The sequence below is a fragment of the Coturnix japonica genome, chromosome Z (assembly GCF_054131305.1).
Source record: "Coturnix japonica strain WE chromosome Z, WE-NBRP24, whole genome shotgun sequence".
Lineage (NCBI taxonomy): Eukaryota > Metazoa > Chordata > Aves > Galliformes > Phasianidae > Coturnix > Coturnix japonica.
This window is the reverse complement of record NC_140702.1, coordinates 49,024,476-49,042,425: the sequence shown is the minus strand read 5'-3', so window position 1 is coordinate 49,042,425 and position 17,950 is coordinate 49,024,476. Positions and strand designations below refer to the sequence as shown.

Below are 17,950 nucleotides of genomic sequence, written 5' to 3'. Positions count from 1 at the left end.
ACTGGAACTACATGATCCTTGAGGTCTCTTCCAACCTGGGTTATTCTGTGATTCTGTGATTCTGTAAGGCCTTTGGCACAGTAATTCACAACATCCTTTTCTCCACATTGGGAAGATATAAATTTGATTGGTGAACTTTTCTACAAATGAAGAGTTGGATGTAGGATTGGGTCCAGAGAGAGCCGGTCAGTGGCTCAGTGTCTGGATGGAGTTTGGTGATGATTGGTGTCTGCCAGGGGTTGGTGCTGGGGCTGATTACCTTTAATATCTTCAGTAATGATACTGACAGTGGGGTTGAGTGCACCCTTAGCAAGCTTGTGGATGGCACCAAGCTGTGGGGTGCAGTTGACATTCCAGATGGACGGGATGCCATCTGGTGGGACCTAGACAGTGCTGAGCAATGGGCACAAGTAACTTTATGAGATTCTATAAATCCAAGTACAAGATGTTGCACCTGAGCAGAGGCAAACCCAATACCAATACCACCTGTGGGATGAAAGGATTCAGTGCAGCCCTCCCAAAAGACACCTGGCAATGTGCCCTTGTGTCATGGTTTTGTAATGTTGCTGTCAATATTCCACATCACAACATCATGTGCAGTATGGATCACTGAAAGGTTCATACTCCAGTTCCGTGGAATAAGCCCTGAAGTTTCCTGTTCATTGTGGGAGAGTCGGACCAGATGGCCATCAGAGGTCCCTTCCAACTCTGAGGTTTCTGTGATTCTATAATTCTGTGAAAGCTTAGCACCTTAGAAGACAAACATTAAAACTATTAGACAAGCCAGGTACTTGACCAGGAAATTAGAATTTGGAGCCTACTAAGTGAATTATCCTCAATAAGAAATTCTGTTATTGTCTCCAGAGAGAACAGACTTTTATTCCAGTCAGGCAGTTATCCCATCTGTTCCCTTCTCACAGGATTTCACTGTTTGGTTTTGTTAGTTTGTTTGTTTTAATGGTCAAATATTCTGTTATCAGAATACAATAAATTAGTATTTGCTACCGTCTAGTGGTAGCATTTATTTTATTGCCTCTACATGCTTTGTTCTGCAATAACGTTCTTTTCTCCTCGGAAATTCCTAAGCTGATCTTGACTTCATGCTTCTTTGCAGTAGTATAGGCAAGGAAGGAGAAGCCTGCGTACTTTTAGTGATGGATCTTTTTACATTCATGGTGATATTTTTCTCTTCCTTTCCGAATGTTTTCTTCTTTAAAATGAAGAGAATTTTGTCTTCAGCTTTTTGTTGAAGGATTTTACTGACACCACTGCGACATGGGATGACGACATCCAAGATACGTTAGGAGCTAAACTTGTGCTTTCTGCTACCACCATCAGTGAAGGAGGGTGAATTTAATTAGCTAAGTGAAAAGAACACTTCAGTATTTGAAGAACGTGAAAGCTGCAGATGGATGCTGGTGTATGAAATGCTCACTTCTGTTATAGACCACGCATGCTGTGCTGCTACTCTGTAGCTCTGTAGGTACCGGGAGCAATTTATGTGTTTTGAAGAACTGTCCAGCCTGATACCTCATCTTTGCCACATTAAAAGATAGTTTTGTTGATGGCTGTTGGAGTACACAAGCTCTGATAAGACAGTGCAATAAGGTAGCAGAAAAAAAAAAAAAAAGAAAAAGAAAAAGAAAAAGGAAAGCTATGAATGTTAAACGTGGAAGGCTGCATTGTGCCCAAGCTACCAGTGTGCAGGAAACATGGCCTGCAGCACTCCTGGGAAAGGGTGATGGAAGATAAAGAAGGCTGTGTCATAACATACCTTTGATGAAGAGAAAGCACTGGGAAAAACAGATGTGGCATCCCTGAAGTCATCACTCTTAAGCTTGTCTGAACCTTTTTTTCCTGCCCCTGCGTTGAGTACAGATACATGTTGGGCAGAGAAATGGCTTGAGAGCAGCCCTGAGGAGAGGGCTGTGGGGCTGTGGGTTGAGGTAAGATTCAATATGAGCTGGCAATGCGTGCTTGCAGCCCAGAAGGCCAACAGTAGCCTAGACTGCATGAAAAGAAGCGTGAGCAGGCTTTGAGCAAGCTGGTCTAGAGGGAGGTGTCCCCTCCAGCAGGAGGGCTCCCTGGGATCAGCCTTGGGAGCAGTGGGCATCCTGCAGACGGCACGGCTCTGGGAAGTCCCGCGCGTCCCTGCGCGCAGCGCGGCGCCGGCGGGGCTCCGCCGAACGGGGAAGGGGCGGCGCGACCCCGCGCCCTCCCAGGCACCCCCGCTGCGCCGCTGTCCCACCGCCCCCCGGGCCTCCGAGGGGCGAGCCGACCCGCCTCCGTCCCGCGGGGGCCGGCCGTCAGGGAGCCCGAGCCCGCGCCGCTGAGGCGGACGGAACCGCCTCTCTTCGCCCCGCCGTTGGCTCCGACCGGGAGCCTGTGTGAGGCCGCCGCTCCGCAGTGGAGCCGCGGCCGGGCGGGCGGCACCGGGCATCGCTATGGAGAGGAACCCCATCCCGGTGCTGACGGTGCAGACGACGCCCTACGAGGACCAGCGGCCGACGGGCGGCGGGGGGCTGCGGCGCCCCACGGGGCTCTTGGAGAGCCAGCGCAACTACCTGCCCAGCTTCGTGCAGAGCCTGCTCTCCTCCGTCGATCTCCGCGACCGCCAGGGCTGCACCATGGTGGTGGGCAGCGACGGCCGCTACTTGAGCAAGACGGCCATCGAGATCGTCGTCCAGATGGCCGCGGCCAACGGGGTAAGCTCTCCATGCACATGGCCAGAAAATGCCTGGAGATAAAGCAGCTGAGCCCTGTTCATGGTTCACATATATCAGCACCAATGTTCCTTTTAACCTTTAAGAGTTTTATTTAGAAAGGAGGTGCCTGTCTCAGAGTCGTATGTGACTTGATATTCTGAGATTCATGGAATCTCAGAACTGTGGGGGTTGGAATGGACAACTGGGGATCATCAAGTCCAATCCTGCTAAAGCAGGTTCACGACAATAGTTTTGTTCTAGGTTCTATCATTTCACTCAAGAATCTTGGTTGTATTTCAAATAAATTTTTGCATTGCTATGGAATTTGTGGGAGAACTTTGTCTTAGAGACTGTCATTGATCCGTATTACTAGCAGCAGGAGGAGTAAGAACATATCTCTGACACGAGTGTGGTAACAAGTGACTTAAGGTTGCAAGTCAGGTAATTTAATGACTGTTATTTAGAGACGTAATCTTGGTTTTCATATCCTCAGATTTCTTGTCAGAGGTCCAGTTACTTGTTTTGTTGCTTCTGTACTGGAAGAGCTTTTTCAATTCACTAAAACAAGCAAAAAATAAGAATTTCTCTAGCCTAGTTTGGTGGACTTTTTTTAGCTACAGGTATGAGTTAATAAGGCAAACTAATCAGGTGACAAGTGCTGTGCTGGGATATGCTGGGAGTTCTGAAAATACTATAAATGATTTCAAATGTGATGATAGTTGTGTGGAAAGGAGTGCTTAAAGCAGCTAATGGTTTTACTCCATTTTAATGTTCTCCCTTTAGGTATTGTATCTGTTGTTTATGCAAAGCATGGATTGCAGGTAAGATACTGGATTTCCCACATGTTTTAGATAAACTGCTACCCAGAACAGCTGTTGCAATGATGTTCATTTTGGTTAATTTTTTTTACAATTGCTTTAATTCTTAGAACAAATAAGGATATATTTCGTTTATTGTGGCTCACTAGTACTGTGTTTTGAACAGGAACAAAGAACTGATAAGCATGCAATTTTCAGCTTCTTACCAATGCAGCAGCATCTCTGCAAAGAGTTGTCAGGTTACTTGACATGTGATTCATGGAATCTCAGAACTGTGGGGGTTGGAATGGACAACTGGGGATCATCAAGTCCAATCCTGGTAAAGCAGGTTCACGACAATAGTTTTGTTCTAGGTTTTATCATTTCACTCAAGAATCTTGGTTGTATTTCAAATAGATTTTTGCATTGCTATTAAAGTAGAGGGAGAATTTTGTCTTCAAGACTGTCATTGATCCGTATTACTAGCAGCAGGAGGAGTAAGAACACACTCTGACACCAGTGTGGTAACAAGTGACTTAAGGTTGTAAGTCAGGTAATTTAATGACTGTAATGGCAGGTACGGGGAGGAGAGGTTAGAGGGTTGGACTACTACATACTGGATCGGATTAACAGATGATTTAGTTGCCTGAAAGTAGAATAAAATGTCAGGTAACAGAGGCATCTAAGTAAAGTGTACTGAAAGAACAGACCTACAGAACAGTGAGGATTGGTAAGTGCAGAAATAGTTTTTCATTTCTAGCTTTTTCATTTATAGTTGGCCATAAAAACAGTTCCTTACAATGTAGTAACTTAAGCAGTATGAATGAAAATCATACATTGTGTAAAATGATTTTGGCATAGTTTAAATGCAAATTAATTTGAGCATTTTTTAAACATGCTTAATCCAGTTGTTTTAATTATTGTCTAGCACTTGAGAGAGGAGAAGCCAGAAGGCCTTGTCAACGAAGCATCTCGGTATGGATATCAAAACCACTTTTTTAATCATAGTCAGTGACTGCACTGTGCGGAAGATCATTCAAAATTGATTCTTTTTCTTTTCTAAGGTTTTCCCCTCCCTTGCTTTTAAACAAAGGTAGAAAACAAAAATTACTCTGTACTTCATTTGATCATTCTGCTTAGATATGAATTTTCTAATAAGTAGGTTGATCTGAAAATAATGCCTCCTCTTTTTTTCCATGGAAACTACAACAGATAGAGTAGAAATAACAGGTTGATAGAAGCTCAACTTTCAGCTACAAAAACAGTTTTCAGTATAGTCTCCTCACCATTAGCTATACATTTTTGCTAGCAGTGAAAAAGCCTCAGCATGCTGTGCTTGTAAACATTTCAGTGGCCATGGCTTGTCTTTCATGTCACTGGCTGCTGCTACTTTTGTCTCCTGAAATGCACAAGCCACAAGTAACCTCTAGAAGCTAATACTGTAGTCATTCCATGATGTTTTAGTTGGCTGATGGTTTGGTTAATGTTTGCCTTCTTGTACTAACAATCTAGTAATTTTACAGTGCTATGAGAGACATACTGCTTCTGCCTTACAAAAAGCTGCTTGTTCAAGGTGTTCCTTTTTTCTTTTTCCAAATGCATAGGCAGGTTGCATTAGCTGATCTTGTAATCGTCAATAAAACGGATTTGGTGTCATGGGAAGAATTGAATAAAGTCAGAACAACTGTCAGGTATGAAATTTCTGGTATAACCGTGACATTGTACATGCTCAAATGGTATTAGAAATTAGATCTCATGATTGTTCCAACAGATCGTGTAGTGAAAAAGAGCAGTGAGAAAGCAGTGAAAAAGAGTCTGCCCCTTTCTGGAGATGTTTCCAGTGCATTTCTGTGCTTCCACAGTCTTATCAGCTTGCCTAAGTAAGATTTGATGTTACCTGCTCAGAAGTGTAGAATTATAGAATAGAATCAAAGAATGCTCTTAAGTTGGAAGGAACCTTCAAGGACCATTGACTCCAACCTCTGGCTCTACTCAGGACCACCCAAAATTCCAATTCTATGTCTGAGAGCTTTCTCCAAATGTTCCTTTAACTCTGGCTGCTTGGGGCTGTTCCATGTCTACCGCCCTCTGGTGAAGAACCTTTTCCCAGTACCCAACCTGACCCTCTTCTGGTGCAACTCCACACCGTTTCCTTGGCTAAATTAGGCCTAAAAAATGCCTTATAATAGACCTTTGTCTTAAGTGCTCACATTCTTATACTATTGGGCAGCTGTTGCCATTTGTCTGAGTTAACTACAGGGGGCAATGTCTGCTAGTCCATACATGTTTATTAGCAAATATAAAGGGGTATGGAAGATATCTGAATAATTGTCATGGATGTAAAAGAACCAATGGGCTGAATCAAAGCAGTGTTCAAAGGTGTGTTCCATCTTTCTCAGTACCCTGACAGACAAAATGGAATATTGAGAAATACTTTGCAACGTTATTTGTGGTTCAGACTCTTGAGAATTCTTAACCTTGCAGTTTGTACTGGGAGAAGAAAAATGCTATGTTCAGTAGTAATATTTTATTGTCAGAAGTTGTGAATTTTGACCTTGGTTCGGATATAGAATGTCACAAAAGCAAACTTTTTCTTGATGCCTCTTGGACTGTAAAACGTTTAGTAACAGTGTGAGAGATGTCGTTATGTTTCTTGTATTGCTCTACATTGTTAAATTGTTCAATCGATATATTACAGTTGCGTTTGCACCTCATTTTGCTTTTTTCTATTTGTTTTAGGTCAATAAATGGACTTGTTGAAATTTTGGAGACACAAAGGTCGAGGTATTAGATTAACCTGTATTCCAACAAGTACCAAATCCTGTCCCACTGACATTATTTTTACAAAGCTTTCATTATGATCTGTTGGCTGTGCACATGCATACCTACCTGTACTGTGTTTTAATGTGTGCTTGTGTTCAAAGAGGTACAGAACGATTGTTCCCATCAGAGAATTAGATAACACTTAGGCATCCAATACAAATCACATCTTTCAGAAAACAGATTCTTGTGTGGTTTTTTTTGTTTGTTTGTTTGTTTGTTTTTTAGTATTAATTTATTTTTTAACTGTATTCACTAAAATTCTCTTTTTATGCTCCCATATTACTGTACAGCTGAAAGCTGCTTTACTCCATGGTAGATAGCACTGACTGCTGACATGTGAAAATAGGGCTAGCTTCTGGTGCTTTGCATTGGAATAAGAGATCAGGAAAAAAAAACAACAAACATGAACAATTATTTATATGTTTAAAAATGAGTAATCGAAGCTTCAGTACACATAATTCTTACATGCAGTGAAAATACAAAGCTTTCTTTCTCTCCCTATCTGTGCAGAGTTGATCTTTCCAATGTGCCGGACCTGCATGCTTTAGACAGTCTATCTGGAATCAGGTATGGCAATAATTTCACTTTTATTAAAAGTAATGCTCATTGCATAGATACACGCATGAAGTAGGTACATTTACATTTAGGCAGAGTCTGCATCTGAATTTCTGTTCCATGTTCTAGTTCAGACACTGGTTTACAATTCTCAGTAAGAGTAAGAAGTAATAGAAAGAGGATGTTTTTCCACTTGAGATACATGCAGCAAAAGATTGTAGGGTTTGTAAAATGAAATGAGAGCCAAAGCACCCATGATTGTTTGGCGTTTTCCCCCCGTTTCCCTTGTTGAGGCTTTAAGTTGTCCATTAGTACTACTACTAATCAATAAGATCTCAGTGCTTTTTTCTGGTTCTCTTAAAACTCAGAGGATTTAATTTTTTTCTTGCTTTACATTGTGATGAACTGGAGACCTTAGTTTTCACAGGAAACTCTGAGTTCCACAACAACCTAAGCCTTGGAAATGTTGTTCAGCGTGTTCCTGGATCCGTCATGTCCTCTGGTTCTTTTATGACTAAGAGGCTCAGCTTTAAATTAGCAACCACTGCACAGTGTGCAGTGGGAATTAGCTTTGGGAATGAGTTAAGTAGAAAGCGGTGTATAGTATTTCACTTCATTTTATACTGCACATTTTACTCTTAGAAGCAATGGCTTTGTTCATTTTTTACTTCCTAACATAGTTTCAAGAAGTGATGCCCAACAAATCATCCCACAGATGTCAGAAGTTACTTTATTGTTTTATAAAGATGTAAGAGGTTAAAATGTAGATAGAAGTCCATGGCGACTTACTCTATGATGGTTAAAAGTCAGTAGGTCGTACTCCTAGCCTTGTTGTGAAAATGGGTCTCCTAAGTCTTTCTTGTAAGACACTGACAGCTGAGTTAGAACAAAGCGTTTCTAACCATAACAGACTCTCTTGGCCCAAGGACAGCTTGAATCCAACCAGAAATGACCATCCAATAGGTCACTCCTTGCTTTATCACTCATAGGTCAGAATTTTTTTCCTAGTCTAGAAAGGAAATCCGTAATTGTTCTGTACATTACTATAGTCAAATTAGAGAATTGACAGTGGAATTCCAGCAGTTAAGCTGTGGCAGACTTCCTATCACAGATCATTTGAAAGATCAAACAAACATAATTAAACATAACTATTCTGAGATTAAAGCTGAATTAACAGTTGAAAATTACTTTGATAACAGCACTTTAGTTTTGGTCTGCAGTACTGAAGAGTTTGTGTAGATCTTGTTTGAGATAATGACACTGCATCCATCCAGTGCAAATGCAACATCTGCTTGTTTACAGCTTGCAGAAAAAATTCGAGAGTATGAAGACAACAGATGCACATCTCGACAAGGTAATTACAACAAGCACTGCTTCAGTCTCGCTGTTAGAAGATAGTTCAGGATAACTGCAGCCATGGCATACTAATCATCTTATTTTTTCAGAAGGTTTCAATTAGAGAATAGTATGTTTAAATCTCTATAATATTACACTGAATGCCATGTACTTTGATATAGATAGATAGTAAATGTATATACTGAGTTCTGCTTTCAAATATGGTTTAAGAGTTCTATTGTTGGAAACAGTGTTCTTGTACATGGAGAGCATTACTCCAACAGACAAGTAATATCTTTTCAATGTTTGCCCTTATGGAGCAATTGAGATTTGAGAATTGAGCCCTATACTTACACCTGATATTTATCCCGTAGGTCGAAATGATGTCAGTGTTTGTAGATATTGGGGAGTTGCTGTTCACAACTTTGCATGAATTAAGGTGTTAGAGAGACACATTCTGTGAGTGCTTCCCTTCGTTTTTACACAGAAACTCAACAGATCAACCTGTAACAGTGAATTAGGTTTTCCTATAAATTTGATATAAATCCTATAATCGCACGTGTGCTAGAAGGTTAGGAATGTGAAATGCTTTGTTTTTCCAGATATGTAAGCCAGCTTTTATTTATGTCAGGGTAGAATCTTCTCTCTTGCTCTGTGCAATAAAACAATCCTTGCATATTACAGTTCAAATTGCATTTTTATCTTGGTGATTGTGTTTTATTTAGAGAGAAAATACAGTATTCTGTCTGTTTTGTGGTTTTGATTTTTAATAAATAATTGAAGGGGAAAGGGTCTGGCCTGTCACTCCTTTAGAGTATAACTAGTTCTGTGCTAAATGCTGCTTTTAAGCATCTATCTTGTCTGTCTTGTGTGTCTTTCCATTTACAGGACATAGTGACAGTAACACTTGAAGTCCTAGGAAGTATTAAGGAAGAAAACCTTAATCTCTTTATACAGGTAAATATGAATACATCGCAGTCAAGTGCGAAATCACTGTCCTTTTGTAGAAAATCGTCTTACGCTGTTCTGTTTGTGAAAACATTTTTCCTCTTTGTAGAATCTTCTGTGGGAAAAGAATGTGAAAGATAGGACTGGATGTACCATGGATGTCATAAGACTGAAGGTTTGCCTGAAACTTCCAACCTCTTTGTTTTGTGCTTTCCCTCTTTTTAAATGGAAAGATACTGCAGTGTATTGTCAGCCACATACAGGTCAAAGAGCAGACAAAAGAGAGAACATCAGTTTGTCATTGATCCCTGTAGAGACACTTAAATAGCTGCTGGCCAATGAGACCACTCAAGGTAGCTGACAGAGAAGCAAACCACAGTACTACTTGCTGTGTAGTGAAAGGGGAGACTTGCAATCCCAAACATGAGTGGGACAGGATTAATGATCAGGACATAAGTGAAAGGAGGTGATGTTGTTTTCCCCTCCTTTGCTCTGAAAGGTCTCATCCATTTCACCTAGATGGCTCCTTAGCTAGGGATGTAGTTACAGGTTTCTGTCCATGATTACAGTTATTGGCATAATAAACAGAAGTTTAATTGAGTGTAACAATGCAGCACAATGCTAGTGATGGTCCACCTAAAATTTTTTGATTACATCAGACTGCAGTTTTAAAGATGTGATTTACACATGAGTGTATTCATCCCCGTGTACGATTCATTGCATAGTTCTGAGGTGAACGTTGGTGATGCTTGAGGATGTACTTTCATTTTCCTTAAACCACAAAGCTAAGTAAATGATAAAAAAGTCGATTGTCTGATTAGACAAGGTCTAAGGAAAACAATCAAATGTGCTGTGATTTGTTTCCTGAGAACATATGTGTGTCACAGGCAGCAAGGTAATTATTTCTACTTCACTGGAAGAAAGGTTTCTTTCTTGACAAGTAGAACAACAGCAGCATAAAGCCGGCAGTGCTGATGCACTTCAAGCTGTCTGTTGTACTCATTAGCTGTACTGCTGATTAGAAGTATGCTTCTGTTGTACTGAGCTTTGGGATCGAAGTAATGTTTACATTATATTTTAGACAGTTTTCAAGTGATGAAAACTCTTTTAGTGCAACGTTTGGCATGTGAGTTAATGGACTTAGTTTAGAAAGTATTCCATTGTTAATTCCATTGCTAGTCATTTCACCACACAGATATTTGTTCTTTCTCTGCTATTCAGAGATTCTGTTTCAAGACAGTGTAAGTGTTAAGCATGAGAACTCAGTGGGAACAGACTCAGCATTTTTGCCTATTTTACATCACCTTGGACAGGTGATGAGGCTTTCATAGAGACATATATCATACATACAATCAAAGTGGCATGGTAGGAGATGACATTTAAATTTGCACAAATATTCCAGGTAACCGTCCAAATGAGAAGCTGAAGGCAGAGTATAGCAAAGTATAATTATTAATTGTAAGAATGGTTGTTACAAGAGATGACTCTGTTGCATTGTTATTTTGATCAACCTCTGCATATTTGTCAGAGGCTTTTCCCTGCTTTGTGTACTTGTAAAGTTTTTGTTGTTTTTTATTTATTTATTTATTTATTTCCCCTATACGTATTTTGTTTTTAAAGGTTTGTTTATATACTCTAACAATTATTTTTCTGATAAGGGACTCGTATCTATTCAAGGCAAATCTCATCAAGAGATAGTCCAAGGTGTCCATGAGCTGTATGGTCTGGAAGAGACTGCAACAGAATGGAATGAAGATGAAAAAAGAACCAATAGACTCGTTTTAATTGGTATGAGTAACTTTGTGCCTTTTTCTGTAACTTTAAGGAGCTTTTTCTTTCAGCAGCAGTCCAGTTAACCTGTTCAGTGAGAAGCAGCCACCCCGTACTAGTCAGAGTAACTGCAGTTATGATGTTCTGTGTAACCTTCAGTGCATGCTCTGTCCATGAAACCCCCCTGCACTTTCTTAAAGCAGCTGAGAGCAGCTGTGCTGTCCTTTGTAGTTGAATAAAATAAAATACCAGGTACTCAGAAATTATGTAAGCATACTGGGGATTATTTTAAAAACAAATAATTGCTAATACGTTCGTGGGAATGCTTTGAGTATTTGATCACATAATCAATAACTGTGAAGATGATGAAGTCATTAATGCGTACAAAGTCAGGTTCGTTTCGGAAAATCTTATAATGCTGAGTTGCGTATTTCTTGAAATCTGTTTTTGTAAATAAAATTAGTGTGGTTTCCTGCAGCTTAGTTTTGATAAAGTACTATTTTAACTCATTGGTAGAGTAAGTATCTTCTCTGGTGAGAAACCTTACAGGCTTCTGCTTGCAGGAATGGATTTTTGTAATATGCTCTACAATACAATTAGCTAATCTTTTTTCTCTTTGCAGGTAGGAACCTGAATAAAGAGATTATCAAAGAAGTATTCATAGGAACTGTGACAGACAAGCATGAAAACAGTTGACACTGGACTATAAGATGCAGTCTTGTGCTTAAATCTGCAAGTTTTTGTGATAAGAAGGACTGAATGACACACCATGTTGTAGTAGTACCTTTTTCTGCTTCCAGTCTACTGCACAGTTAAACTCCTGAGCCCTGCTAAGAATCCCAGCTCACCTACTGTTGAAAGGTTGGCTCTTATGGTCTAGATTAAACACAATAAAATTCTAGCATCTTGAATTAGGCTTAATTTATGCCGGTGAATTCATTTCGCTTTGCAGAAGTACCAATAGGCAAAAAGACCTGTTACTTTTGTATGTGAAAAGAGGCCATGAATTACAGTATGTGTGGTAGTAAAGATGTGGTTCTGGTTCTGTCCCGTTCTAGCATTTTGTGTCAGCAGCAGCCCCTTGCTGGCAGGACAGTCCGAGGTGCTGCTCAGCAACAGGTGACATACCGGTGTGCTACCAACATTGTTTTTCTCCTTAAGCCAAAACAGCATCGTACCAGACACTGGGAAGAAAATCAGCTCTGTCCAGCTGAAACCAGGACACCAGCAGAGGTGAACTGATTCATCGTGTCATAAGTATTAGGTAGCTTGAAGAAACTTCCACAAACCAGGAACTAATGCAAGGTGAAAAGAACAACTTCATGATAATGTTACTGTTAAGAATCAAAGAATCACAGAATATCCTGCACTGGAAGGGACTGACACCCTGCTCCACACAAGAGCACCCCAGAATTGAAATCCTGGGCTGAGAGCATGGTCCAGACCCCCTTCCCTCCACTCCTTGCTTTTCTTTTCGGTGCCTTAAATGGGCATGGGGGGAGAGGACGGGGTTTCGCTCTGAGAGGAGGCGGCATGGTTGGAAGCTTCTCGCTTCCCACAGCCTGCCGGTGAGATTGGGACTTTGTTTTTTTCTCCTTGTTGAAACTCTCTCGTCGTTGTTTAGTGTCATTGGGTTCATTAAACTGCCGTTCATTCTCACATCGTTCATTTTTTTTTAATTTTTCCTTCCTAATAGTTAAAGGTAGTTTACAGAAACAAGGAAGGGAAACTTAAAGGTAGATTATAGAAATAAGTAAAGGAAACTTAAAGGTAACAAGTAAAAGAAACAGGGGGCCTGGGAGAGCAGGGAGGATGCAGATAAGGAGTGAGACCTCACTGGACGACATCAGGCAAGGAGGAGAATAGATACTGTAAATACCAGAAGAGGAGTTGCATCCCCCAGATAAGAACAAGAGGGGGTCTGCATGCTAAAGAACTATTGAATATGTATCAGAATTCCAAGAACTATTGACTATGTATTAGAATTCCAAGAAATCATTGACTCTGTATTAGATGTACCTATATCTGTGTCACGATTTTACAGTTCGGGGTGCAAGTTTGGTGGAGCTATCCCCCTTGCACCCGGCGCTGGAATAAACATACCTGCTTTATAACCCATCTCTGGATTATAGAGTTTTATTCCGCAAGTTAGGAGTGTGCCTATTGGTGGCTACAAGCTGTTCAGAAGGCACAGGTGAGGAAGGAAGGAGTGGGCATTGCTACCTACACAGGAAAGAACAGAATGTGAAGAGCTGTCCCTAAAGAAGTCATATGGGTGACAGTTAAGAGACCAAGGCAGGAAAGGGAGCCTTGTGAGCGGTGTCTACTATAGGCCACCTGATCAGTCAGAGCCTGTTGATAGGCTCAGGAAAGCCAAAACCCTGCTTGAATTGAACTCCACAAGGGATGCCATAAAGAACACGTAACTCTTCTACATGTACCTCAACCAGAAAAAGAAAATCCAGGAGGGCGTAACCCCCTTGTCAGTGACACACGCAGGCCTGTACAACAGACGAGGAGAAGGATGAGGAACTCAGCAACTTTTTTTGCCTCGCTCTTCTCTGGTAACTGCTCACCACACAGCCCTCAAACTTTGGGTTTGGTAGGAGGGGGTTTCGGAATCTACATCCTCACTGTAAGCAAAGATGAGGTTCATGAGCACCTGAGGAATCTGAACATGCACAAGTCTATGAGTCCCAAGGAGATGCATCCCAGCCTCCTTGTCCTATAGCTTTCCAAATTGCATCTGCAGCCCGTTGTTATATTGTTGTAGTATATTCTGGCTACAGTATTGCCAGCTGTAGCAAACAATCCATTGGCTTTGAATGATGCCATCAGCCAGCAGACCCTTGCAGCACAATGCTTAACCTCTCTCTTAGTGAGGATATGCAGGAGGGGTCCGATAATTGCCTGTTCCTCAGCAAATGTGCTCTACCCCATCCTGCCCTCGGTTGTGTTCACCACTCCAATGACCAGCGATTTCTTTATCCCAGGTCAGTCCAGCTGACCCGCTCCTGCTGAGGTCTCTCTCTGCGTCACTGTGCTGGTCCCGATATCACATTGGTGTCACTGTTTACTGGGAGAAACGGACTCAGCCACTCCAGGATTGAATAGCAGAGACACTTTATTGGAAAAAGAGTAATTCTCATAACCATAATTCCTCTGATTGGTTGCAGCAATAAAGCTGTAAAGCCCTTCTACCACTGATTGCTTAGCATACAGTGAGCATGTGGTGTTCGAGCACACAAGCTTTCTCTCATTAACTGGCTACAGGCAGTTTCTTTTCTGGTCATGCTTCACAACTTCTGTGTGTTGTGCTTCCACAGCTGATACTTCCCCAAGCCGAGAGCAGTCCTGGTAACAGGATGGCAGCCAGCACGAGGTGAGTGCAGGCATGGGGTGGGCACGAGGAGGCAGAGAACCCATGCTCAGGCTCCGCCCCGCAGCGTGTCACAATTCCGAGGGCGCGTGGGCAGCATTGTGGTGTCATCGTGCTCAAGCTGTGAGTTCAGAGAGGTGACCCGCCTCTGCCATTGCGGTCGTGACCAGCGTTTAGCGATGGTTGACAGCAGCTCTCTCGTTGTCCTTATAACCCTTGCCCTTCTCTACGGCCTCATGTTTCTTGTGGCCGGAGTTATCCTGCTCACTGTAGCCCGAAACCTGCAGGTAGGGGATATTTTGAGGGTGGGGATGACTTGCATCTGGGGGATTTGGGGCTGGGGGAGTCGGGAGCAGTTTTTCGAGACCACCCAGGAGCATGACTCAGGAGCCATGTCCGTGTGTCCGCAGGCCGGCAGACGACGCTTGCGGTTGAGGAAATGGTGGCAGCGAGCAGCAGCACTGAAGCCAGGTAGGTCCTGTGAGGGCCAGCCCATGCCCCAGGCCTGCCCAGGAGCATCCATCTCCAGGCTGGGCTGAGCCTCTGGGAGCAGCTAAGCCCTGTTCATCGTTCACATGTATCAGCACCAATGTTCCTTCTAAATTTTAATAGTTTAATTTAAAAAGGATGTGCCTGGCTCAGAGCATCTCTGGAGCTCCTGTTGCCCTGTGGCTCAGTGACCTTCCCTGTTTTACAGGTGCCAAGAAACACTGCAAGCCATGGAGCCGCTGCAGTAAGTCTGACCAGGAGCTCCGGCAGCTGCTGCTGTCGGAGCTGCCTGAGCTCAGGCCTGTGATGGGCCCTGACTTCCTGCAGGCAGCCTGGAAGGATCTGGAGGAGCTGGTGGAGCGGAACAGCCTGCCATGTCACTGCTGCACTTCAGCTGAGATCCAAAGCTGCACTGGAAAAGGCAACATCGACTCCTTGAAAGTAGCCAGCAGAGCACAGGCAAAGCTGTTGCCAGTCTGCCCCACTGGATGCCTGTGGTGCGCTGATACCTACAGAGCCCTCACGGTCCATATAGCCCGGAAAAGCCTGGAAGTGCGCATGGCCGCCCTGCCCAAATTGCTCTTGATCTCCCATCAGCTGGCACGGGAAAGACAATGCAGCCATGTCCTGCCCAAGCCCATCAAGCCAGGGCAGACCCAGGCCAAGGGCAAATGCACTGCAGGCAGCGTTCTCAAGAAGAAACAGAAGAGTGACCGTGGTGTACCCAGCCCTGGAGATTTCCCCATACTGATGCCATGCGCCCCCTATATTCTGTTGCCCTGGGACGTGGGTCAAGCCAGGAAGACCATCCAGCAGAAGGCTCAGACTCACAGCCAGGGCCAGGCTCAGGCACAGCAGCATCCCCAGAAGCAGTGCTGCCCCCAGGAGTCGGCAGAGATTGCTTTGCCTCCGAGCCACGCAGCAGACAAGGAGCAAGAGCATCCCACAGCTACCGTAGCGCTTCCTGGCTCAGACAACACATCAAAGATAAAGGATGCCAGCTGTCAGACAGACTGTGCAGGCTTTTGCGTGACTGACATCAAATCCAGGAGCCAGTGCGTCAGCAAAGCGCATGCTGTCATCTCAAAGCTGCAGCTCGGTCCGAAGACCTTTGGGAAGCTCTCCATGCACGTGGCCAGAAAATGCCTGGAGATAAAGCTTCGCTGCTTACCTGAGTTAGTGCGGAAGTCCATGTGGCGGCAGCGTTGGATGTCCCGCACCCGCCCAGCTGGCACCATGGCATCAAAATCCCAGCTGGTTAACGGATACTTCCCCATCCGTCGGTCTCGATTCCTGAATGAGAAGCGCGAGACCCTGGAGCTGCACATCCGCTCCCTGAAGTTGAAGCGCTGTGAGAACCTCCTTATCTCAGGCAGTCCATCGAAGCCCGCAGTGTCCCAGGAGGAAGAATCTACCAGCTCGTATGTGTCTGCAACATCCGTGGCATCTTGGGCTGAGGTAGGCCCCAAAGGACAAAAGCAGCGGGCCCAGTCGAAGAAGTCCCCTAGCAGAGGCAAAAGCAAGCGGAACGCCGAAGTGAAAGGCCCTGGCTTTCCAACTGCCAGACTAGTGTTCCGATACTGCCCTGCACTGTGGCCCGAGCAAATAGTACCTTGGTTTTAGGGAAGGCGTGCGTGACGAATGAAAAGCCACAGGACATTGCTTCTAAGCTCATTCACCTTAGCGACAAGTCGAAGAAGGACAATGCACCTTCTGCAAAAAAGACGTTTTTCTTTTCTAGATAAATAAGTGTGTCTCTTTATCTATTTCTAAATATGTATTTTTTTATCTATAAATAAATTTTTCTATTTTTCTAAATAAGTAAGTGCCTAAGAGCTTTCTCTACGGGGGCCCTCCTGGGGATTGAGGGGGGAGATGGGCTCAGGATGGAAGCTGTGCTGTTGCACAGGAGGACGTGCAGATGAGGATTGTAAAAAGTTTGTAAATGTTCGTTCGTTGTGTTGGTTGTAGAAAGTTTGTGAATGTTTGGGAAGGTGGATGTTGCTGAGGGGCGCTGTGCGGGAGCGGGGTCGAGCGGGCTGCCGGGTTTTGTAAGCGCCCCTGCGGCTCCTGCTTGCCCCGCTCCTGTTTACGCCGCTTCTCCCCCTCCCCCCCGCCCCGGACTGGTCTAATTCATGACAAGGAGAAGCCCCGGCAAGTTGGCTGGAGCTTCTCCTCCCCTGTGGCCGTGCCCTGGGTGCAGCTTGGGGCTCTGTGACCCATCTGAAGGCACAGCACCAAGTCCTGACACTGCAAGGGGACTGCAGGCTCCCACAGCATCAGGAACAGGCCGTCAGCTGAAACCAGGACACCAGCAGAGGCGAACTGATTCACCGTGTCATAAGTATTAGGTAGCTTGAAGAAACTTCCACAAACCAGGAACTAATGCAAGGTGAAAAGAACGACTTCATGATAATGTTACTGTTAAGAATTAAAGAATCACAGAATATCCTGCACTGGAAGGGACTGACACCCTGCTCCACACAGGAGCATCCCAGAATTGAAATCCTGGGCTGAGAGCATGGTCCAGACCCCCTTCCCTCCACTCTTTGCTTTTCTTTTCGGTGCCTTAAATGGGCATGGGGGGAGGGGACAGCACCGGATGGGAGGTACCTTTCAGCCTCCCACAGCCCGCCGGTGAGATTGGGACTTAGTTTTTTTCTCTTTGTTGAAACTCTCTCGTCGTTGTTTAGTGTCATTGGGTTCATTAAACTGCCGCTCGTTCTCAGAACGTTCTTTTTTTTTTTTTCATTTTTCCTTCCTAGATCCAATGGCAATCTCCCTTCCCTTCCCCTCCCTCCGAGCGCACGTAGCCGGGCCAGGCCTGGCCGCCGCACCGTGCAGTTAGAGAGGGGAGGTACTTTTGTTCCTTCCCTGCCCGGGTTTGTTCCCGCTGTCACGGAGTGAGCTCTAGAGAGAACTCCGCGACATCTACGAAGAGCAGCCTCTGCAAAACCAAAGTGCTTGAGCAGCGCTGTGTGCTGGGTATGTGCTTGGCACCTGTCTCAGTGACAAATTTGCACGTTTTCCCCTGCAGGAAGCAGAGATGCTGTTCCGGAGGCAAATCACAGTGATCTGATGACCTCTGCACCCTCCCCAGCATCTCCTACATGAAATCACCTTTCCAAAGCACCGTTTCCTCCACTGCT

The 17,950-nt window shown here is 44.0% G+C and overlaps 1 protein-coding gene across 1 annotated transcript; it reads left to right on the top strand.

Annotated features, from left to right (window-relative positions):
* The first annotated feature begins 1,660 nt into the window (after positions 1-1,660).
* Positions 1,661-16,622, top strand: LOC146753991 (uncharacterized). The gene is made up of 13 exons (XM_085530075.1): positions 1,661-1,738; positions 2,054-2,705; positions 3,489-3,526; positions 4,431-4,477; positions 5,107-5,193; positions 6,242-6,286; positions 6,836-6,892; positions 8,183-8,234; positions 9,104-9,172; positions 9,273-9,338; positions 10,822-10,951; positions 11,556-11,794; positions 15,010-16,622. The coding sequence occupies exons 1-12, from the start codon at positions 1,661-1,663 to the stop codon at positions 11,627-11,629; spliced, it is 1,395 nt and encodes a 464-aa protein (XP_085386201.1). The 3' UTR covers positions 11,630-11,794; positions 15,010-16,622.
* Positions 16,623-17,950: the final 1,328 nt, after the last annotated feature.